This window comes from Arvicanthis niloticus, chromosome 21 (assembly GCF_011762505.2).
Source record: "Arvicanthis niloticus isolate mArvNil1 chromosome 21, mArvNil1.pat.X, whole genome shotgun sequence".
NCBI classification, from domain to species: Eukaryota; Metazoa; Chordata; class Mammalia; order Rodentia; family Muridae; genus Arvicanthis; species Arvicanthis niloticus.
Genome location: NC_047678.1, coordinates 26,393,480 through 26,416,295, shown reverse-complemented (window position 1 = coordinate 26,416,295; position 22,816 = coordinate 26,393,480). Strand labels below are relative to the sequence as shown.

Genomic DNA, 22,816 nt, shown 5'->3' with positions numbered 1-22,816 from the left:
TTTGGATTTGATCTCTGATACTCCATAAACAGGACAGTGGCACAGGCCTGTAGAGGCTCAAGATTGTCTTCAACTACATAGGCAATTTGAGGTCAGCTTAGGGTACATGAGATTCCATCTCAAAAATCCACCCTACCATTTATATGAATAAGACACAAAGCCCAGTGTGGCGATGCATGCTGGTTCAGCCAGCATTTGGGAGGCCGAGGCAGGAAGACTGTCTTGAGTCTGAGCTCAGTCACAAAAAGTAAAGATGGGAAAATCTGACTCCAGACTGAGGCAGGAACCCATGGAAGCCGAGATTAGCAGAATCTGGTTCTTCTAGTTCAGAGTTAAGAACACAGCTAACTCTGCCACGAGCCAGCTCTGTGTGCACCATGGCCTCAAGATCTGTAAGAATAAATCTGCAAGGTTTTCTTTTGTGTTTTTCAAACAGGGTTTTGCTATGCTGCTCAGGTTGGGCTCAAACTACCACTTTTTTAAGCCGCTGAGTTTGTGGTAAAGTCACAGCAACCACAGGAAACACAGACACCCAGATCTCCATAACCTCATGGGTAGGGCTTCTGACTTTACACTCAAAGTGTCTCCCACATACCTAAGGCCAGGAGGCCATCAGACCCCCTCTGAACAGTGAAAGGACACCTATGCAGACAAAGGCACCCAATTCCCAGGGTCAGGCTCAGTATTGATTTAAAAATATTTTATTCTTTACAAAATACAGCATTCAACCATCCCTTCCTGTGACATCTGGCCCCTGCCAACTGTCCCCACCCTCTGTAGCCAAAGGCTTTTGGACTGGGCTGGAACCACAGCATGAGATCTTCTGGAGGCTAGGTTTGTGCCAGGGTGAGGTTCCCCAGCCACCCTGTACACACAGATGAGAGGCAGGGACAGTGACAGGGCGAGGTCACAAAGTGCTGGTCCAGAGGCCCTCAGATACAGGAGCAAATGTATCAGCCACCTGCCCTTCTGTCCCACAGGAATCCTTAGAGCCCAGGCTGGGGAGGAAGGAAGTCCAGGGGTGGCAGGGTGGCAACCCTGCAGTCCACATGCCCGGCCCTGTTTCCAGTCCGGACACCTAGCTGTCTTCCCCGTTCTCCCCCGGGCCCCGGATGAGGCGCTTGTGGCCTCGCTTGCCCCCGGGGCCTTTGGGCTTGGCGAATGCCTGCTTGAAGGCGTGTTGCTTGGGGTGGACCTCATCATAGAGGAACTCGGCTGTCAGCTCCGCTCCATCGCCAATCTCAATCTGCATGGGTCAAGACAGAAGTCACCACTACACCGAGGGCCAACACATACCACTCTTAGGAAACCCTACTTCCGGAGTCACCCCTGATATCTGCCTTCTCTTAGGTCACCACAGGATCTACAATGCAGGGTCTGTTACCCTGCTGGCCTGAGTCACCTTCTCCTAGCCTCCTCCCCACCAGACAAAGGAAATGGAGGTGGCAAGGTGGCCAAGCCTTGGGCTTCTGTGTGCCTTAGATTGCTCTGGGCCTTAGGCTTCCCACTCATCCAATATTGCAACAATGAGTTTTGCAAGGACATAGGGCTCCAGTGCCCCACATAGAGAGTGGGGTGACAGGACTCTGGGAGCAAGCTGTACCTTCTTAGCTATCTCCAGCTGGAAGTCTTGCTCTACGGAGTCAAGGAGGCGGCTCTTGCAGCTGGAGTAGAGCATGCGTTCCTTAATGCTGCACTTGTACCCCGGCATGGAGTAGATGAACACTATAGGGGACAAAGTGCTGATGCCACGTGGGCTGGGGCACCTGCAGACCTCCCATACCAGGTCCAAGCAATGGTTTTTCATTGCTGCTCCATGCCCAGTCCCTGTCCTAACTACTCACCCACAGATTCAAGGGAGTCACCCTCATGGGTATGCTTGTACAGGAAGAAGTGGTAGCGGGCAGCATCTCGGGGTACCCGTGAGGGCAGCTGGGCAACATTTGTGGGTTCTGTGTGTACCAGCTCGATGGTCTCCCGTTCCAGGTCCAGCTTCTGAGTAGGAGAGGTATAAGGGTGCCAGTGTACCCATTAGGAAGCAGGATTGGTGGGCAGGCAAGAGCATTTGGGGTCCCTCTTTCTGGGGTCCCTCCCCTTTTCAAGGCTAGACCTTGGGCTGCAGGGGTTATTCTAAAGAGTCCTTCCAGGTCTGGCCCCAACTCTGCCCCTTTGAAATTCTGCTAAAAAAAGAAGCTCCCACTGGGATCCCTGTCTGAGGTGGTGTGGACGGGCCACATGCTTACAGGGCTACTACTGTAGTCAAGACCTGGGGGCAGGCAGAGGAGAAAAGAATAGCATGTTCTTTTTAACGTTCTTCTTCTTCTTCTTCTTTTTTTTTTTTTTCCAAGACAGGGTTTCTTTGTGTAGTCCTGGCTGTCCTGGAACTCGTTCTATAGACCAGGCTGGCCTCTAACTTAATGATCCTCCTGCCTCTGCCTCTTGAGTGCTGGGATTAAAGGCATGCATAACAATGCCTGGCTTTTTTTTTTTTTTTCTTTTCTTTTCTTTCTTTCTTTCTTTCTTTTTTGTTTGTTTGTTTGTTTGTTTTTTCGAGATAGGGTTTCTCTGTGTAGCCCTGGCTGTCCTGGAACTCACTCTGTAGACCAGGCTGGCCTCGAACTCAGAAATCCACCTGCCTCTGCCTCCCAAGTGCTGGGATTAAAGTCATGCGCCACCACCACCTGGCTTAATTTTTTTTTTTTTTAAAGAGAAAAAAAATAAAACAGGATCTGGTATAGATTAGGTTGACCTTGAACAAACACACTATGTATGGATGACTTTTGAGTTTCTGACCCTCCTGCCTCTGCCTTCAGAATGTAGAGATTACAAGCGTGTGGCACCACCCCCAGTTTTCTGTGCTGCTGCTGAGAATTAAATACAGAGCCTGGTGTATGCCAGGCAAGCACCCCACCAATGGAGCGACATTCCAAGTCTAAGAACAATGCAGATGAGCAGAACAGCCCAGGAGATGGGGACAGGACTCTGCCCATTTGTGAGTACAGGAGGAGCCCACGGTGCCTGGCTTGTGTGTGCTGGGCATGACTGTGTACCCACCAGCTGGATATAGTTGACTGTCTTCTGCTTGAGTTGCTGAAGTGCCCGCTGGGCCTCAGGCTGCAGGGGGAAGGCCAGGCCCTGTAGGGTCTGGTGCTTACTTTCCACGCTGATCTCAGTCTTCACCTGGGGGTGGGGCAGCCAGGAAGAAAAGCTTTATCTACCCACACCAGTCATAGCCTCGAAAGATTAGGGTGTCCCAGCCCGCATCGTCCTGTACACACACCTCATTGATTCGGATCTGCTGGAGCTCTCTCTCTGCGGATGTCAGAGGGGCAGGTGCAGCACAGGATGACAGGTGCTTCTGGTACCCAGCCAAGGAGAGGTCATCCTGTGGGTCAGGAGCAGAGGTGTAAAAGCGGATACCCCAGACAGGCAGGCAGGCAGACAGACAGACAGACAGACAGACAGAAGCCTACTGTGCATCACAGCCCACAGCTCCCAGACTCCCCATCCTCCCTTTTTTTTTTTTTTTAATTTGAGACAGAATCTTATGTAGCACTCAAGCTAGCCTCAAACTCACTACACTACCAACACTGACCCTGAACTGCCAGTCGGCTCGTCTCTACTTCCCGAGTGCTGGGAGTCAAACCAGGGTTTTATGCATGCTAGACAAAGACTGTATCATGGTACTATGATACATGGTACACTATGGTACATCCCTGTGCCCAGCCCTCCTATACCATTCTGAGCGTGGCACTGAGTTGCTCCGTGACCCTCACACAATGCCTCACGCTCTGGTTCCCATCCTGGATTGTGGCTTGGGTTGACTAACCTTTACTGTCCCGAAGAGCTCATCCTTGATGTGGCCGCCTCCAAACTCCTTCTTCACTGTGGCTCGTGTGGCTGCATACAGCATCTTCAGCCGCACCTAAGATGGGGTAAACTGTGAGGATCCATGGGCCAAGCTGCTATTCTAGGAGCCAACGGGAGTCCCGGAAGTGGGAGGCAGGGCACGGAATCAAGTCATCTCACTGGGCCCAGGCGCCCAGTAGGGGGCGCAGCGAAGCTGTATGAGGCAGCTTTAGCCAGCAGGGGGAGCCTCCACCCAGCTCAAACTCAGTGCAGAGTCAGGCCGACTGGACAGACACGGATCTAGGAAGCCCAGGCTCCCACCACAAGGCTCTGCAGGGTTTGGGGACAGAACCTAACATTACTTCCCTTGCCTCCTTAGATCAGAGTCTCTCATCTGTTCTCCCCACCTCCCACTGGCCCCGGAGCAGGGTGATGGGCAACGATCCGTAGAGACTCACAGGCGAATTGTCAGGAGACCAGGCCAGGAAAAGCCACTCGAAACCCTGAGCATTCTGCGAATCAAGTCTGAAGAGGAGGTAGCAGGGCTCTTGGGCATCCAGCAGCGGCAGCACAGCCCGGTCGTAGTCCTGGTCCCAGCGTCCCACTGGCTCCTGCGAGGCACCCAGCACGAGCTGCTCTGGGGGCAGAGGCCGGGTGAGCCCATGTGGCACATCCCACCTCCTCCTCTGCCTGTGGACCTCTGTTCTCTCGATGTAGCCTTCTGAGTTACTAGCCACTTCAACCCACTTGTCCGTGACCCTTCAAATCCCCCAAAGTATGAAGGGGAATATGAATATGAGCCAATGAACTAGGTCATGTGTGCCAGCTACGGGCGGCTTTCTTTGCACACCCCACCTGCAAATGCTTGTATTCATGTACACACACACATTTGTGCACACACAAGCACACAAAGGAACCCAGCTGTGTGCTCCCCGCCAGCAACATTGTGGTCCTCTCAAGGAACTCCCACACAGGAAGCTGGTACAATCTTAACCCTGTACGACTTCCTGCTCTCTGCTCACTCAGCGCCTGGCTCCATCATGTCACTCAGGACAAAACGCTAAGCAAGAGGCTGCCACCCCCAGCTTCAGCCTTCAACCCCAAAGCAAAAAAGCAATAGTAGCCAACTTTTTTTTTTGTTTGTTTTTTGTTTTTAAGGCAGGGTTTTACTATTTGGCCTCAGCTGATGCTGAACTCATAACCTTCCTGCATCAGCCTCTTGAGGGCTTGGGATTACGAGTGTGCACCTTCACCGCCTAGCTTCTGCTCCTTTTCCTTCCCTTGCTTGCTTGTTAGCTGAGACAGGATCTCATGCTGCCCAGACAGGCCTAGAACTGTGTGGGGAGGATGACCGTGAACTTCTGATCCTCAGATCTCTACCTCCTAAATGCTGGCGTTCGTTCCAGTCATGTACCACTAAGTCCACTTTATGAAGTGCGAAGGAGCAAACCCAGGGCCTTGTGCACACTAGGCAGGCACTCTACCAACTGAGCTACAATCCTAGACCCTTGTGGTTATTTCTGATACAATTTTGCTGTATAGCCCAGGCTGGTTTCAGACTTCCAATCTTTCTGCCTCAGCTTTCCAGGTGCTGGAAATACAGGACTATGTCACTCGGTTTAGTTAACAACAACAACCATCATCATCATCATCGTGTATGTATGTGTGTGTATGACCTATATAACTATGGGCACATGCATATCGCAGTGTATACGCATAAGTCAGTAGACAACTTTCAGGACTCGGTCCACTGTAAATTGCAGAGACTAAACTCAGGTTGTTTGTCAGGTTTGGGCAGCAAATACTTTTACCTGAGCCATCTTGCTGGCCAGTCTGGACCTGACAAGCCTACTATGTCTCTGGCCAAGTAAGTCATCCAACCACAGTTCCAGGCTGAGACCTCATCTGGACACCATACACCTACTTGGTCACATAGCCCAACCCAGAGGAAGAACTGGGCAAAATAGTGATCCCAGGTAGGGCGTGCAAGGCCAGCACTTCACCAGGCCCTTTTGATAGGGCAACTAAGCCAGCTGCCTGAGATTCCACATACAAAGCCCAGCATCACAACCTCTGCAGGCCTTGGCCTCCTTGCCTGCCCATCCAGAACTCAGATAGGAATCGGGGTTGAAAGCCAGCAGCTCTAGGCTGGTGAAGTTGGGGAAGAAGACTGAAAGCTGTCAGTATAGTTTACTTTGTTGTTTATATTTTTGAAGTTTTTATTTACTCATTCTTATGAGGGTTTTGCCTAGATTTACATATGTGCATCGTGTTTGTGTCTGGTACCTGTGGAGGTCAGAAGGTGGTGTTGGATCCCCTAGAACTGATGTTACAGACAGTTGTGAAACACCAGGTCGATGCTGGAACCGGAATCTGGGTCTTTTCCAAGAGCAGCAAGTGCTCATAACTACTGTGAACCATCTCTCCAGCCCCTTGTTGACATTTTTAAACCAGGATGTTTGGACACGTGAGACAGTGAGAGGGTAAAGGTACTTATCACCAAGCTTGAGGATGTGAGTTCACTCCTAGAGATCCATATGGTCAAAGTTGTTCTCTGATCTACACACACACACACACACACACACACACACACACACACTTTAAGTTTAAAAATAAACCAGAATGACCTTGAACCTCTGATTCTCCCACCTGTACCTCCCAAGGCTTCATTCTTATATTTGGAGAAGAGTTTCTACAGTCTTGGCTGGTTTCTATGGTCTTGAACTTGAGTTCCTGTCTCAACCCTCTCAAATGCTGGGATTATAAGTATAAGCCATCATGCCAAGCTATAGAAGGAATTTTATATAAGAAGTGTAATTTGGGGCTGGAGACATGGTTCAACGGAAAGCACTTGCTATTCTCCCAGAGGACCTGGGCTTGGCTCCCATAACCTGTCAGGCAGCTCACAACTGCCTGTGACTCCAGTACCTGCAGATCTGATGTCCTCTCTTGGCCTACATGCATAAGCACGTACCCCCACATAGACACAGATGACGCACGCATACATAGTTTTTTGTTGTGGTGGTTGTCTAAAAACAGATCTATAACTGAGTTTCTTTAGAAAAATCAGGAACTCCACCCATACTCATCTAGATGGGAGACCCCTACCCCAGGCGTTCCCAGGTACCCCAACCTTGGAATGCAGAATTAGAGTGAGTCTACTTAGAGATCCCTTACGCTTCTGGGAAACACCTACAAGGGGTGCCTTACCTGGGAGGTTAACATACATGGCTAAAAATGGGGGCCCATGAGCTCAGCAGTCTCTTTGGGGGGGGAGCCCCGGGAGATCTCTACTCATCACCTCCCATAAGGACCCCTACCCAGCCTCTGTGGACATCTGAATTTGAGGAGCTTGGACAAGGCCCAGCTTAGCTGTGCCCCTACAGCCTGTGGTGGAGTCTGAGTCTGGCAGGCCCTGCTAAAGTAAACAGGACACTAGGCTCATTTAGGGAGTCCAGTGCCAAGGTGCTTGTGACAGTGTGACTACTGGGAAGGTTGGAAGGATCCTTGGAGGGTCTGGCCCACACCTACTCCCAGACTCCATACCACTCCCTGCTGAGGCAGTCACTGGCAGAGGGGAGAGGGACCCCTTGTCTCCCCAAACCTGACTCAGTCTCTGACAAATCCTCTGCCTCCTTGCATATTTCTACTTCAAGCCTTGGCTCAAGCCCCAGACCCTCATATTGCCCAGTGTGAGCCCAGGGTCAGCTTAAGGCCTGTCAAGAACAGAGCCACTCTATCCTGCTCTCAGAATGAACAAGATGTACGTTCTTTGTTCACATTCTGGGGACATCTACCATGGGAAGGTCCATGGGATCTCAGTTTTCCTACAGCCAACAGCCAAGCCAGGTCCAGCCAGGTCCAGCCTGCTCACCCCACATATACCACACACACACACACACACACACACACACACTACACACACCCTTACCACACACCACATACACATACACACCACACACACACTCACTACACACACAACATACAGATACAACACACACACCATACACACACACACACACTACACACACCCTTACCACACACCACATACACATACACACCACACACACACTCACTACACACACAACATACAGATACAACACACACACCATACACACACACACTACACACACCCTTACCACACACCACATACACATACACACTTAGCACACACACACCACACACACCACATACAGATACAAAACACACTATACCACACACCACATACACAAACACACACGCATGCACACACACACACACTATACACACCCTTACCACACACCACATACACATACACACACACACTACACACACCCTTACCACATACCACATACACACACCACATATACATACACACTTACCACACGCACACTCACTACACACACTACAGATACAAAACACACACTACACCACACACCACACACACAAACACACATGCGCGCGCACACACACACACACACACACACACACTACACACCCTTACCACACACCACATACACATACACACCACACACACACTCACCACACACACAACATACAGATACAACACACACACTACACCACACACCCCCCCACACACACACCCAACACACCCAACACACCCAACACACATACAGTAGGGCTCACTTGGCCCCTACCACCTACCTAGCCCAGCACTCTGACAAGGCTCATCTCAAAAGCCACATAGCCTCAGGCTGAGATCAGACAGAACTACAGGATAGGACTCTGTGCAACAGGGTGTCCACCACCCCCACTGCAGGATTCCAATGAGGCCCCTCTGTGAACAGCTTCATCCAATCAGATGGAGAAACTGAGGTCTGAAAGGGGCCAGAAGGAACCTAATACTCATCTCTCCTATCCCCAGAAGCGACTAGGTTCAGCCTCCATCCCATGGCCCAGCCCGTGGGGGTGACTCACCGTCCTCAATGATGACTTTGATAAGTCGGACAGAGCCAGCCCGGGCCTTGGCAAAGAATTCCTTTAGTTCTTCTGTGGCTATAAGCACAAGAAACATAGTTGTTGGTGGTGAGCAGACAGAGTGGGCAGGGAAGAGTTTGGGTCTGCTGGTGTCCTGAGGGGTCTGGTGGCCAGGCTGGGAAGTGGGTTAAATATGGTTTCCCCATGTGACTGGGAACCTGAGATGGCCACTAAACATAAGCTCCCAAATTTAGCTAGCAGGAGTGGCAGCCTGCTGGCTGGGATAGCTCTGATGACAGGAAAGACAGGCAGGAATGAGACAGCCCACTTGAAGATGGACCAGTTTCTAAGACAAGCCGGGCTTGCCAGAATGAAGGGCACCCACTTGCCCCTGGACACTAGGGTGATCCAGCAGCGACTCAACACCCACTCAGCTGGTCAATGTAAGAATTGAATCTCGTCTAGAGATTCAAACAAACACACCACATACACACCCACACATACAAGCATGCACAAGTATATGCACACACAATCACACGTGCATACACACACACACACACACAGATACAATCCTGGATTGCCAACACACATACAGGCAGCAGACACAGCTGCAGAGTATGTCTACACCAATGTGTACAGGCAAGATAAACAAAATATAGAAACATAAATTTGCACGTTACATGAATGCACTTGTAGTTCAAGCTCCCAGCCAGTTTGTACCAAAAGAGGGGCCACTAGCCCCAAACATAGCCCTATCGAGAGGCAATAAAGCCTTACCCACCAGGCAGTAAGGAAGGCTACCTGAAGCAGGAGTGGTGCCTAGGAAGAAGACTCCATCTTGGAATTTGAGCATCAGAGATGGAAGGTGACTGATGACCAAGGACACAGTGCCAACGTGAGGACCATGGTCAGAGCTAGAGGACCATGAGTCATCTCAGCTCCACTAGTGGTGGTAGAGAGAGAAGACACAGTCCAAGTGTGTAAGGGACCTGCTTTGAGTCTCTGGGTGAGTATGACCTTGGGGCTGCCAGGGGTCAGAAGAACCCCGGCAGGAACACAGTTGGAGAATTGAGATCACAGAGTATTTATAGGCCTTGGATTGGACAGCTGATGGGCAGCTTAGGGGCGGGGTGGAGGGGCTTTAGGTAAACAAACTCTTAAGTCTGTCCTCAGGTGCTCCCCTCCTTGCAGGGTGACCTAGGCTTGAACCTTAGACAGGAAGGTCACTCTGTGGCCAGGGGCCTAACTGAGCCTAATAAGCCTTGAGGACAGAAGCATGGCTTGGTACTGTACACAAGGGGACACAGCCCCACTGGGTATGCACAACTGATTAACCATGAGCAGATGCCTGAAGCTTTAAGCCTGATCTTTGGGGCCCCAGCTCCCCTTAGCTGTGTGACCCCTGACCTCTCTGAACCTCAACCTCATCTATAAAACACAGCTAATTCCCTCAAACACAAAGGCCCATGGTGAGGAGTAAAAGGGAGAAAGCTGAGAACTGGACTTTACTGGCACTTTTTTCTTTTTAATCTAAAGGGAGCTATGGTTTATTGCTCTTACCTGCGTAGACCTTGAGAGAGAGGCCCAAGAAGCTCCCCAGAGGGAGAGGCTGACAAACCCCTTCTACTGTTACCAGGGCAAACTGAAAAGCCAGCAGGGAAAGTGACATCTCTTCCTACCCCACCCCAATGCCTCCCCAGTCACCATCAATAATCTAAAGGCCAGGCCTGAGACACCTGAGCCTCCCTCATCAAAGATTCATGCCTCCCCGCCCTCACCTTGCCCACCTCCAACTCTAGCGAGCCTCAGGTTACTGTCCCCCTTGGGCCCCACTCTGAGGTCAACAGGCCTACTCCTATGGCCGGGCCAAGGCTGGCACCTGATCCTCCATGGTGGTCTTTCTTGCCACCTCCAACAGACCCAAAAGGTATACATCCTCATAGGCAAGAGCTCAAGAAGCTCCCCTGGGCTGGCCTCACTTCATAGGAAATGAAGGGATAGAGTAGAACCTTGGCCACAGGATCTGTAAGCAGTGTGTGTGGGAGAGTGGGGGGGATGGGGGGGAGTAGCTTCGTAGCACCTCCTCCCACTTGGAGGCAGCAGCTCAGACCAGACAAAGAGGAAGGAAGGGGCAGGCCAGGCAGCAGTTTACCCTGACAGTTCCCCACTTTGGGGGTGACTCAAGAAACCTGCCCCTCCTTCTCCAGGAGAAGTTGACCAGGCTTGATCCAGGTCCCTGCATGCTCAGGACAAACAGGATGGGGATGGGGCAGGGCCAGAGAAAGCCTCTTGGGGCTGTGCATCCACCAAGTAGCCACAACCGCAAGCAGGGATTCCAGCAGTCAGGCTGGTCGATGGTGGTGGCCCTGGTCAGGGGATCATGATGTGGTGGCAGGAGTGGCTGATGGCCAAACCAACAAGCTGTCTGGGCAAGCAGCCTGGCCTTCCCTACTGGCCAGGGAAGCAGCCCTTTCAGGCCCGTAATAGGTGGGGACACTGACACCAGGTAGGGCCAAAATACCTGACTCCCAGCTCTTGCTTTCTTTCTCAAGTCTCTCCAAGGAGGAAACTGGGGCCCTGGAGGGGGCTGCAGGTGTCACACCCTGGGCTGTAGAAGCTTCCTGTGCCTGAGGGTGGAGGCACGAGCTCCCCTATAAAGTCTGAATCCTGACCCTTTCCCCTGCTTCCAGCTTGAAGTTGGGACTTTGCAGGCCTGGCTGGAGCAGAGGGAGATCACAATGGAAAACGGAAGAAGTCAGAGGCCAAGGTCAGATGTGCAACTCTCCCCATTCTACGTAAGAAGGAGGGCTCTAGTCCAGCTTCTGTCCAACCTAGTCTGCAAGAGTATAGAGGTCCTGAAAGGAGAAAAGGTCAGGATACCCTCTCCACACATACACACAAGCCATGTCAGTCATAAGACACCCCTGCAAGCACCCATGCTAACACACACATACTGAGATGTGCCTGGACTGTGCACACATGCAGACACCCACAGTTTGTGGGCATGATGCTAGGAAACACTGATGTCTGAGATGGAACCCGGAGTGTTCAAAACCAGCCACTAGTGCATGCACACGAAGAAGCCTGGACAGGCATAACCCAGTCTCATCCAGATGTGCACACACAGGACTATATACTGAGAACATGTGCACACGCATGTACACTTTTCCAGATGTGCACATCCGGGTACACCCCACCTCCAGGAAAGAACAAAAATACCCAGACCAGTACACACAGGCACATCCGCCCCCAGTTGGGTACACAAGATACTTCCACCCTCGTTGTGTGCATCCATGTGCACCCACTGCCCGGTATGTACAGCAGTCTGTTCTCCCCCAAGACGTGTCCATCCCAGGGACTCGCGGCTGCAAAAGAGAACAGGAAGCTTCCCCGGAGGGTACAAGGAAGAGGAGGATGAAGGGACCAAGCGTGGAGACCCGGCGCGGCAGAGCCCCTGTCCGCCCTCCATCCGCCCTCACCGTGGATGCCGGTCTGGTGCGCCATGGCTCAGCGTTCGGCTCGCCCGTGCCGTCGGAGCTCTCCGCTTGGTCCTGGCCCGGCTCGACTCGGCTCGCCTGGACTCAGAGCTCCGGAGGACGTGGCGACGCCGCCGAGCCTCGCGCAGCTTCCCGGGCGGTGCCGCAGGACCCGCCCCCAACGCGCCCCGCCCCCGGAGGGCGAGGCCGACAGAGGCGGGCATTGGTGCCGCGCGTGCGCGCAGCGGGCGCCGGGGTCGGGATGGCTCAGTGCCGGGCCGCTACCACCTTCATGGCCAAGGAGGGGCCCCGGGTGTGTGTGTGTGTGTGTGTATGGTCACTTGTAGGCCACGATCCTGGAGGTCTGTGTGCGGTTCCGCACTTGGGCGTGGGAGGGACTGTGCGCTTGCCGCTGAGGAGGTTTGGGAGTGAGAGCCGATCCAGGCGCACCAGTTTGTGATGGTGAGGTGGTCTTGGTGTAGGTGGGCACGCGCTCGTGTGTGGTCGTGGTGTGTTTGTGTGTGTGTGTGTGTGTGTGTGTTCGTGTGTTCTTGATCCTCAGGCCTTTCCTCTCAGGTGGAAGCCTGGATTGATCTTCTATCAGTCATCAGGTGCACCGTGTCTGTGGTGGCTGGAGCCCAACGCTGAGAAAGTGACGGAGGAAGTGAATTTTGGGTGGAATACGTAAGGAGAGACCGAGGTGACCTAGCAGAGCTGAGGAAAGTTTTCCAAAAAGAAGGTGCATGTGCTAAGTATGACTCAGTGGTTGAAGGACTGAAACTCAGTCTGAGGAACTTCCTAAGCTTGTTTCCATCCCCAGCAGCCTTTTCTATTGCCCTTACTAACGACCGAAGAGCAGTTAGTGCTCTTTAACTGCAGAACCATCTCCCCAGCCCTAGACCTTGTTATTAAAGAATAGATAAATGGGACTGGACAGATAACTCAGGGGTTAAGAGCACTAGCTGCCCTTGCATAGGACCCAAGTTTGGTTCCCAGCACCCACGTGTCACAACAGCTCCTTCTGGCCTCCTGGGATTAAACACAGACATTGTACACATAGATACATGTGGACCAAACAGCCAGACACCAAAAAAAAAAAAAAAAAAAAATTTTTTTTTTACTGAAGTAAATAAAAACTTAAAAAAAAAAACAAAATTAGGTAAATTAATAATTTGAACAGATGGCCCAGTCAGTAAAGTGCTGTGTAAGCATATAATTTCAGATTCCCGACATCAGAGTGAAAAACTTGGCTTTACCTGCCTGGACTGTGCAGGGAGACCATAGGGACCTGGGGAGAGGGAGTTTGAGGAGACAGGCCAGTACCTACCTGGAGGTCATTTGCTCATTAGCCAGCCAACACTGCCAAATGGAGAGCTCCAGTTTTAGGGAAAGACAAAATCTAAAGAGAGAGAGAGAGAGAGCACGCGCAATAGAGGAAGATGGCTGACTGGCTGACACCTACCTCTGGTTTCCACATCGCACCCTAACACACACAGTATATGTATATAACACACACACACACACAAATAACAAATCTGTGAGAGAACTCAAGCAATAATTAGTTCAGATGACATCCTTGGACTGGAGATATGGCTGAGCAGATAAAACATTCTCCTAACATGCATGACACATGTGACACGTGTGAAGTCCTAGGTTCAATCCTTAGCACTACATGATCAGGTGTGTTGGCAAATGCCTATGATCCAGCACTAAGGAAGCAAAGGCCTCCGTGCATTTAAGGCCATCCTGGTCTGCAGAGTTAGAGTTTGTCTCGTAAGTAAGTAAATAGGAAGAAGGAAAGAAAGAATAGAAGGAAGGAAGGAAGGAAGAAAGAAAGGAGAAAAGGTTCAGGATTAGCTTAGGCTACATAGTGAGTTCCTGGCCAGCCTGGGCTATATGGGACTTTGTCAACAAACAAGAAAGAGGTTTTAAAAAGGTGGTGAGGTAGAAAACTGGATAAAGGAAATAGGCCACCCACAAAGACAAAGATAGATACTGTCCCACAAGTCTATAAGAAGCTGCTTGCCCTGTTGGTAATCACTAAATAAATGAAAACTGAACTGTATTTGGAATTTTATTTACCGGTAGGCAAAAAATTGAAAACTTCCAAGAATTGTGATCATCAAGGATGGGTACGTGGGCTATGCCAGCTTATGTAAAACGGTGTGTTGATTGATTTTGATTGTAAAATTAATTATCTAGGTGTGAAAACTTTGAGCTTGTCTGTGAGGGCATTTGCACCCGAATAGTTTAACAAGGAGGGAAGACCAGCCCTGAACGTGAGTAGCACCATGCTGTGGGGTGGGGTCTGAACAATAAGTCACCTCTTCTCACACGTGACCAGCTGCCTTGCATTCCTGACTGCCTTGCTTCTGCTGTGAGGGACTTAACAAAGCTAGTCCTTCCTCTAGTTGCTTTTTGCAGTTACTTTGTTACAGCAAGAACTAAAGTAACTAAGGAAACTGTACCAAATTATCATATGTATCTGTCTCCTCTTTTGTTGCAAGCAGGGCTTGGGGCTGAGGAGTGCCTGGCTGTAACTTTCTCAGACTTTGTACCCAGTCAGAGCTGGGTGAGGCACACTACCTATCATCTGTGCTCAGCAGACCCTCTATTACCTTTATGCTCCTATGCCCACTGTGTGGCTGTTACTGGGTGGGCTCAGTAGGTTAGCCATGCCCACCCCAAGTTACTAGGGTGCAGTTATTTCCTAAGACTCTTCCTCCTTGGACTGGAGGAACTGCTGGCTGACTGACTAAAGGAAGAGAGGCCTACTGAGCACTAGGCTGGGCTTAGGAGCAGAGCCAAAGGTAGGGAACGCCTTATCCATCCATCCTTAGGTCTTAGAGATTTTCAGTTGGTTTCCTGGAGGAGACAAGAGGAATTGAAACGGCTTGAAGGGTGGTTTGACTCAGCTACACTGTCATACTGGAAACCCTGGGCATCTAACACTTCCCTTCTGTGGGCCTGAGTCCTCCCTTATGAAATGGAAATTGTGGCCTTGCAGAGGGGCACCTAGACTTAGGTGACAAAAAGTGACAGGCGCTCTCCTCCAATATTTATAGCTACCTAGGGGGTTAAGAGACATCTTGAGCTGGGCAGTGGTGGCACATGCCTTTAATCTCAGCACTTGGGAGGCAGAGGCAGGCGGATTTCTGAGTTCGAGGCCAGCCTGGTCTACAGAGTGAGTTCCAGGACAGCCAGGGCTACACAGAGAAACCCTGTCTCGAAAAACCAAAAAAAAAAAAAAAAAAAAAAAAAGAGAGAGAGAGAGAGAGAGAGAGAGAGAGAGAGAGAGAGAGAGAGATCCTGATCCAGAACGATGACGCTTGCCTGTATTTGTAGTATGCAAAAGGCAGAGGCCAGCCTGGGCTACACAGCAAGTTCCAGGCCAGCCTGGGCTAGCTACATGGTGAGCGCCTTCTCAAAACAAAAGAGAGGTTGGTGAAATTCTTCATTTCCCTCTGTCCAAGGTTGCACCTTCGACGAGCTGGAGAAAGGAACTACACTCCTTCTTAAATTCCCAGTCACTCACACTCCAGGGAGGATCTTGTCCAGGCGAGAAGCCATCGTAACTGTAGGGGCAGATTTCTGGGAACGGAATTCTGAAGATGAGGAGGACCAGGGTGAACAGAACTCTGGAATATTTTGAACATGTTCTTACTCAATATGTCGGCCTCACATCTGCAAGGACATACCGTTCCCTTGCGTAAGACCATCGATAGGAGGACAAGGATGAGGCTCTGCATAGCACCTGCCCAGCACTCATTCTGGATGACTCTCCACGGTTCCTAGAGTAGAGGGAAGGGCTTCCCCTCTCAGAGGATCAAGTCCCACAGGTGCAGGTGAGCCTTTGTGCCTTCACAGTGGTACTCTGACGCAGGCAGGCGTCTTCACTTCGCTAGGCCTCAGTTATCCTGCCTGTAAAGTGGGCTACGTGACCACATTCCCTTCTTACAGAAGGCCAAATAAACTGGCTGCACACACTGGGGCGGATGGGCGGGAGGGGGCGTGGCCTCTCACCCCAGGCTCCACCCCTAGGCCCGCTTCCTCTCTGTGGCGGGCGGGACCCTGGCGTCCCGCTGTGCGCGGGCAGCCCCCGGCCGCCACGCAATGTCCGCCGGCTGGTTCCGGCGCCGCTTCCTCCCCGGGGGTCCACTTCCAGAGCCGCGGCCAGCTGGGCCGCGCTCCAGCCCGGTGCCCTATCACCGGCCCCGCTTCCTGCGCGGCTCCGGCTCCAGCCCCGGTGCCACCGATGCCTCGCGCCGCCCGGATGCCCGGCCAGTGCGCAGCCCAGCACGGGGCCGCACGCTGCCTTGGAACGCAGGCTACGCCGAGTGAGTGTCCCTGCCCCCGAGTTCCCTCCCGACCCCCTGCCTAATCCCGTCTGGTTCTGTGCTGACCTGGAAAACCGACGGGGTGTGCACATCCATGCTAACTTTCTTCTTGACCTCTCACCCTTGGGACGCTTGACAGCATTCCTCCTTTTTCCTCACTTTTACATTTGTTTTGAGAAGGTTGGAGGTCCCAGGAGGGCTCGCACCGGACTGGACCCTCCTTTCTTCTGGCCTCTGGAACTCATTCAGGGTTTGGCCTATGCTCTGTGGGATAGGGTTAGGACTGAGGTGGGACTTCCCAAACCCTGGGCCAGCACAGTCACTCTAAAGGGGCAAGCCAGTGAACAGTTAGAAAAGTTACATGGCTTACAGAGCAAGCATGAGGATCTGGAGTTAGGATCCCCAGCAACCTTGTACAAAGGTGGGTGTGGGGCTGGAGAGATGGCTCAGCGGCTAAGAGCACTGACTGCTCTTCAGAGGTCCTGAGTTCAGTTCCTAGCACCCACATGGTGGCTCACTCACAACCATCTGTAACGGGGTCCTGATGCACACTTCTGGTGTGTGTCTGAAAACAGCTACAGTGTACTTGTATAAATAAAAAAAAAAAAGTATTTGAAGAAAAAAAAAAAAAAAAACCAGCTGGGTGTAGCAGTTGGGGCCTGTAATCCCAGCACTCTGGGGGCAGATACAAGAAGACTCCTGGACTTGTTGGCCAGGAATTCTAGCTGAATTAGTAAGAGACTGACCTGCCTCAAAAACTAAGCCACTTCTGTCCTCCGTACAAACACACACACACAGTTGTCCAAGTGTGTCAGGGACAGCACCCAGAAGCAGTTGTCCCAAGTGGAGTCTCCGTGTGCCCACAATGACATAGATGAGACATCACGGTTGATTTCATGGCCTCAGGATTATCAATGCAGAGAAATCTGAATTCAATGAAGACCAGGCTGCTTGTGGGAAGCTCTGCATCCGGCGATGTGCGTTTGGGATTGAAGAAGACCAAGAGTGGCTGACGGTGTGCCCGGAGGAGGTGAGTACATCCTTGTCTGGTTCCAGCTTTCAGTCTGGGTTCAGGATGTGCAGGTAGAGACTCTTCCTGCCTTACTGTCTCATATCCTGGCGCAGGCTGGGCCATGTGGTACCTGACACAGATCCTCCTATGCAGTTCCTGACAGGTCATTACTGGGCACTGTTTGACGGGCATGGTGGACCTGCTGCAGCTATTTTGGCGGCCAACACCCTGCACTCTTGCCTTCGCCGGCAGCTGGAGGCTGTGGTTGAAGGCATGATGGCCACTCAGCCCCCCATGCACCTCAGTGGCCGCTGTGTCTGCTCCAGTGACCCCCAGTTTGTGGAGGAAAAGGGGATCCGGGCAGAAGACTTGGTGATTGGGGCTCTGGAAAACGCCTTCCAGGAATGTGTGAGTAGGGCCTATGGGGAGAAGGGACATTTCCCCTCTAGGGACTTAAAGAATCCCAGGGTATAATGGCACACCACCATAGTCACCATTCCTTGGACTATGGAGAGGTTGTGTTGATTGCTTCATTCCCAGTAATAGCCCCATGGTCTCCAGTTTACCCCTCCCATGTATCTAGTTCCTTCTGTGTGCTAACTGCTCACCTGTACATGCTGTTGGTCCTCAGTGTAGGAGGTGGTTTCTCTTCCTGTTTTGAATTACACTTCCTTTGTGTAATTCTCTTTACGAGGTATTCAAGAGTTACTGGCCAAGCTTTAGAGCTGAGATGTGTAGGCCTGCTTGTGGGAATGCCATTGTAAGAAGTCGGGGGTGGGGGGTGGGGGGACTGGAGTAGGTGGCAAGTTTAGACCGTAGCTATACCAACCTTGATTTGCTCCAGGATGATGTGATTGGGAGAGAGCTGGAGGCCTCAGGCCAGGTGGGTGGCTGTACAGCCCTGGTGGCTGTGTTCCTGCGGGGGAAGCTCTATGTGGCCAATGCTGGGGATAGCCGGTGAGTGGACCATTGGAGGGTAGGCAGGGTTGTGGGCAGGAGGGTACGGGGGTGGGGGTGGGGGGTTAAGACAGTAAAAGGAGGGTTAGACATGGGGAGGACTGGCTGACCAAGATGCATTTGTACTTGGCATAGCCAAGCCAACTATCAGGGTGGACAATGATGCCAAAGCAGGCAGGGGCTGTTGATGCCATGTGAAAGGGCTGTTGTACCTTTTACTCTGTAGGTCTTAGAGTCCCAGAGGGATTTGAACAAGGGATCACAGTGGCCAAAATGGAGGTTACTTCATAAAGCTCTTCCCTCCCTCTGACCTGTTTAGGGCCATCTTGGTGCGGAGAGACGAGATACGGCTGCTGAGTTCTGAGTTCACCCCAGAAACAGAGCGGCAGCGGATCCAGCAGCTGGTAGTGCCCTTGGCAGGGGGACCCCCTCTGGGTAGAAGACCATATAGGGCCCTGAGAGGGAGCCTGATCTCAAAGTGGCCTCCCCCACCTAGGCCTTTACCTATCCTGAGCTCCTGGCTGGTGAGTTCACCCGACTGGAGTTCCCACGTCGGCTGAAGGGGGATGACTTGGGCCAGAAGGTTTTGTTCAGGGATCATCACATGAGAGGCTGGTGAGCTGATGGGATAAGGGCATATGGTCGGAAAAGGTCCGGGGTTCAGGCTCACCTGTGTGGTCTGAGGCAGTCCTACCTGGGCAAGGAGGGCATGTGAACGATTGGTAGCTGGGCTTTAGGATGGGAGAAGGAAGCTTCAGTAGTGTGTAGGTCTTTGGCTGATTCTAGGTCTGCTCCTGCAGGAGCTACAAACAGGTGGAAAAGTCTGATCTCAAGTATCCACTGATTCATGGACAGGGTAGGCAGGTCAGTGGTCTCCCTCCCCGACACCTCCCAAGAACCCCTCTTTAGTTGGTCCTTGAAGATGGGAGCTTCTTTGCACCTTGCTAGTGGCTGTGGCTAGTATCCTGGGGTCCGTTCCCTCATGAGGTTTCTCCCCTAGAAGCCATTGTTCATTTCCCTCCTTGTACTCTGCAGAGCCTGTCCTTGAACATGTGATAAGCTCACTATCATTTCATTCCTCCTTTGCCTCAGGCTCGGTTACTGGGAACGCTGGCTGTCTCCAGAGGGCTGGGAGACCATCAGCTTAGAGTTCTGGACACCAACATCCAGCTCAAGCCCTTCCTGCTCTCCATCCCACAGGTGACAAAGTAGTGTCGCCCACCCCAGTGTCGCCCACCCTAGCTTCCACCAGCCCAGAGAGGCAGACAGAGAATGAACCTGGCAGGAGCTGGGAACACTGGAGGATTCTTAGGCTTAACTTGCAGGTGACTGTGCTGGATGTAGACCAGCTGGCACTGCAGGAGGATGATGTGGTTGTCATGGCAACTGATGGGCTCTGGGATGTCCTGTCCAATGAGCAGGTGGCACTGCTTGTGCGGAGCTTCCTCACTGGGAACCAAAAGGACGACCCACACAGGTACTGTAGCTGAGGGAGACCTGACTGGACCTGGGTTGGTGCTAGCAACAGCACCAAGTAGTTTCAGCTGTGAAGACGACTAACTCAGGGCAGGTGGTCTGATCAGGGCTCTCTTAAGCTTCCCAAGGGAGAGGGGATATGAGCAAAAAAAAAAAAAAAAAAAAAAAAAAAAAAAAACCCAAGTCCAGTTGATAATCTACTTTATGGCCCTTTCAGGCTTGTTACTTGTTCTACAGTTTCACATTTATGGGGTCTCCCAGGTGTCCTACCCTTTGTATTACGTTTTGGAGGGCTAGCCTTGGTCTTCTGCTCTGTATCCAAATTACATCTGCAGGGTGGTCTTTGCAGGTTCTCAGAGTTGGCCAAAATGCTGATACATAACACCCAAGGGAAGGACAGTGGTGCCACCGGAGAAGGGCAGGTGTCCTACGATGATGTCTCCGTGTTCGTGATTCCTTTGCACAGTCAGGCCCAAGAGGGCAGTGGCCACTGAGGATTCAGATACTGCATTCCAGAACCTCCTCAGAACCAACGCAGACGCAGCATATGCCCACTGTGGCCAAGAGCAGGCCCTGCCTGGCGCGTTCCAAGCCACAGCTCAATGATCACCAGGTCCCACCTTCTGGACTGGTAGCGTTCCTCCGGCAGTTACTCTATAGCATGTGGTTTCAGCGCTGGCTCCTCTGCAGGATAAGGTTAAGGGCACTAAGAAGCCTTGGGGAGCAGGCAGCTCACTTGTTTCCAACTCGTGAAATCTCAAGTTACTCATTTAACCGTCCATCCACACAAGGCACCTTCTTGAAACCTCTGAGCAGTCTAGTATTTGCTTAATTTAATTAAGATTAAAGTGATTTTAATTTTTTTTCTTTTCTCTTTTCTGTCATGTAGTTCTGGCTGTCCTGGAACTCGCTATGTAGACCTGGCTGGCTTCAAACTCAGAGATCGCCTGCCTTTGCCTCCTGAGCGCTGGAATTAAAAGTGTGTGCCTGGCTGGATCAGCCACCTTGAGAACAGCTCCTTAAACCTGTTCAGATCCTGCCTTGCTCTCTGCCTGTAAAGGGCACAGGTCCCAGATACATTTTGTAGAGTAAAATGGGCGAGAAGTCTTCACCATTGTCGGGGCTGTAACTGCCTGGATCCTGGCTGCTAGTCTGGTTGTTTCTCCCCAGTCCCAGGCCTGCCCCATACACCAACACGGTTTGTGCTGTTCTCCAGTCATGCCAAGTACAAAAGCTTCTCAGCAAGCCAGTTCTCCATGTTTCTAACCTTCCAGTTTTAGCCAGCCTAGTGCTATCCCCACCCACTCTACCCTAATCAGCCTCCAAAGATTCACATACAGCATTCCCTTCGGGACACAGCCAACATGTTATTAAATGTTTGCATGTAAAAGCCCCTGCAAATCATGAATTGCCTACACAGCGGTGGCTGACAGTTTTGCCAAATCTTGTGTCCTTACAATGGATCATTTTTAGTCCTACCACGCAAACCTGCATACAATCAAGACTGGTCCCATGCTCAGACCCCTCGCTGTTGCCAGGAAATGAGACCTTTACCTGTGAACTCTGGATTAGAGACACCAGAAGGGCTGCCTTTTTACTTAAAAAGAAAAAAAAAACTTTTTCAAGAATTTCACTATGTAGCCTTATTGGTTCTGTATTATGGCTTCAACCTTGTGATCCTCTGGCTTTTGCCTCTAGAATGACAGGTTTCTCACTCTGTAGGCCAGGCTGGTCTGAAAGTTACATAGCCTGAGTTAACCTCAATTTTGTGACCCTCCTCCCTCAGCCTAAGTCCTGAGATAGCAGGTGTGGACTACTAGACTGGCCCTTTTGGGTGACCTGGTGTAGACATATCAGTGAGGGCTTTACATAAGGTTGCTTCGCTCTTCATCTTCCCCTTGTCAGTGGACAGTGGAGGCACATGCCTTTAATCCCAGCACTCAAGAGGCAGAGGTAGTAGATCTCTGAGTTTTAGGCCAGCCTGGTCTATGTAGCGAATTCAGGGAGAGCTGGGGCTTCACAGAGAAACCTCATCTCAAAAAAACCCAACCCAAACAAAACCCTGTCACCGCCTAGAACTTGCTGAGGGGCTTTCAGGCAACATTCAGCTCTAGGTTGCAGTGAGGGAGCTGGTGGTAGGCTTGTCCAATTAATTCCTCTGGGATGCTCAAGACCCCTCTGCCCTCATCTTAGGTTTCATTTCCTACTTATTATTCAGGGAAGACAGGTCAGGAGCACTGGTATTTTCCACTTGCCATGTAACTTGTGGACAGACCCACACCTTGCCCCAGCAGCCCCAGTCCCAGGCAGGCAGCTGACAGATGCTAGAGCGGTACTGTATAAGGCTGCTGAGTTTAGCTTCCTCTTTCTTCAGCACATTCCTCCACATCGTCTCAGAGCAAAGTGTAGGCAACATCCTGTGCCTGCCTCTTGGCCATACCAACTGCTAAGCTAGCCAGAGCAGCCCCACAGCCTACTGTTCCTCTTGTTCACACAGTACAATCAGAGTAGGCATACATGGCATAGCTGTAGCTGCAGCAGGCTTCCCTTTTTAAAAAAATAGCAAGCCAGAATATTTTCTTCCTAAGTGGCAGGTCAAGGTTTTCAGCTGAGTCACAGAAAGGTTCAGTCAAGGAAGCAGATCCTAGAGTTTCAATGATTTCCAATGCATTGGCCAAGCAGTGGCTCAGCAGGCTCTTCTGCCAGATGCTTACCTTCTGTCAAACAGGGCCTGGGAGGATAGAATTTATTCTAACAAGAGCTTGCCAAGCTGATCAAAGTTTGAGGTAGAC

At 51.4% G+C, this 22,816-nt stretch overlaps 2 protein-coding genes across 3 annotated transcripts; one reads left to right on the top strand and one right to left on the bottom strand.

Annotated features, from left to right (window-relative positions):
- Positions 1–685: 685 nt before the first annotated feature.
- Positions 686–12,410, bottom strand: Twf2 (twinfilin actin binding protein 2). Its single transcript, XM_034484642.2, has 9 exons — positions 12,246–12,410; positions 8,767–8,844; positions 4,308–4,486; positions 3,830–3,925; positions 3,281–3,385; positions 3,055–3,180; positions 1,845–1,995; positions 1,604–1,725; positions 686–1,246 (listed from the first exon to the last, which is right to left on the bottom strand). The coding sequence occupies exons 1-9, from the start codon at positions 12,268–12,270 to the stop codon at positions 1,079–1,081; spliced, it is 1,050 nt and encodes a 349-aa protein (XP_034340533.1). The 5' UTR covers positions 12,271–12,410; the 3' UTR covers positions 686–1,078.
- Positions 12,411–12,457: 47 nt separating this feature from the next.
- Positions 12,458–20,887, top strand: Ppm1m (protein phosphatase, Mg2+/Mn2+ dependent 1M). 2 transcript variants are annotated; one of them, XM_076918037.1, is made up of 13 exons: positions 12,458–12,555; positions 12,819–12,981; positions 14,445–14,521; positions 15,716–16,087; positions 17,486–17,609; positions 17,745–17,999; positions 18,436–18,548; positions 18,868–18,952; positions 19,045–19,163; positions 19,349–19,412; positions 19,641–19,748; positions 19,874–20,025; positions 20,374–20,887. In XM_076918037.1, the coding sequence occupies exons 6-13, from the start codon at positions 17,865–17,867 to the stop codon at positions 20,516–20,518; spliced, it is 921 nt and encodes a 306-aa protein (XP_076774152.1). In that variant the 5' UTR covers positions 12,458–12,555; positions 12,819–12,981; positions 14,445–14,521; positions 15,716–16,087; positions 17,486–17,609; positions 17,745–17,864; the 3' UTR covers positions 20,519–20,887. The 2 variants fall into 2 exon arrangements, with proteins under 2 accessions (XP_076774152.1, XP_034340331.1); XM_034484440.2 differs by lacking the exons at positions 12,458–12,555; positions 12,819–12,981; positions 14,445–14,521; positions 15,716–16,087 and adding an exon at positions 16,237–16,579 and having other exon boundaries at positions 20,374–20,662.
- Positions 20,888–22,816: the final 1,929 nt, after the last annotated feature.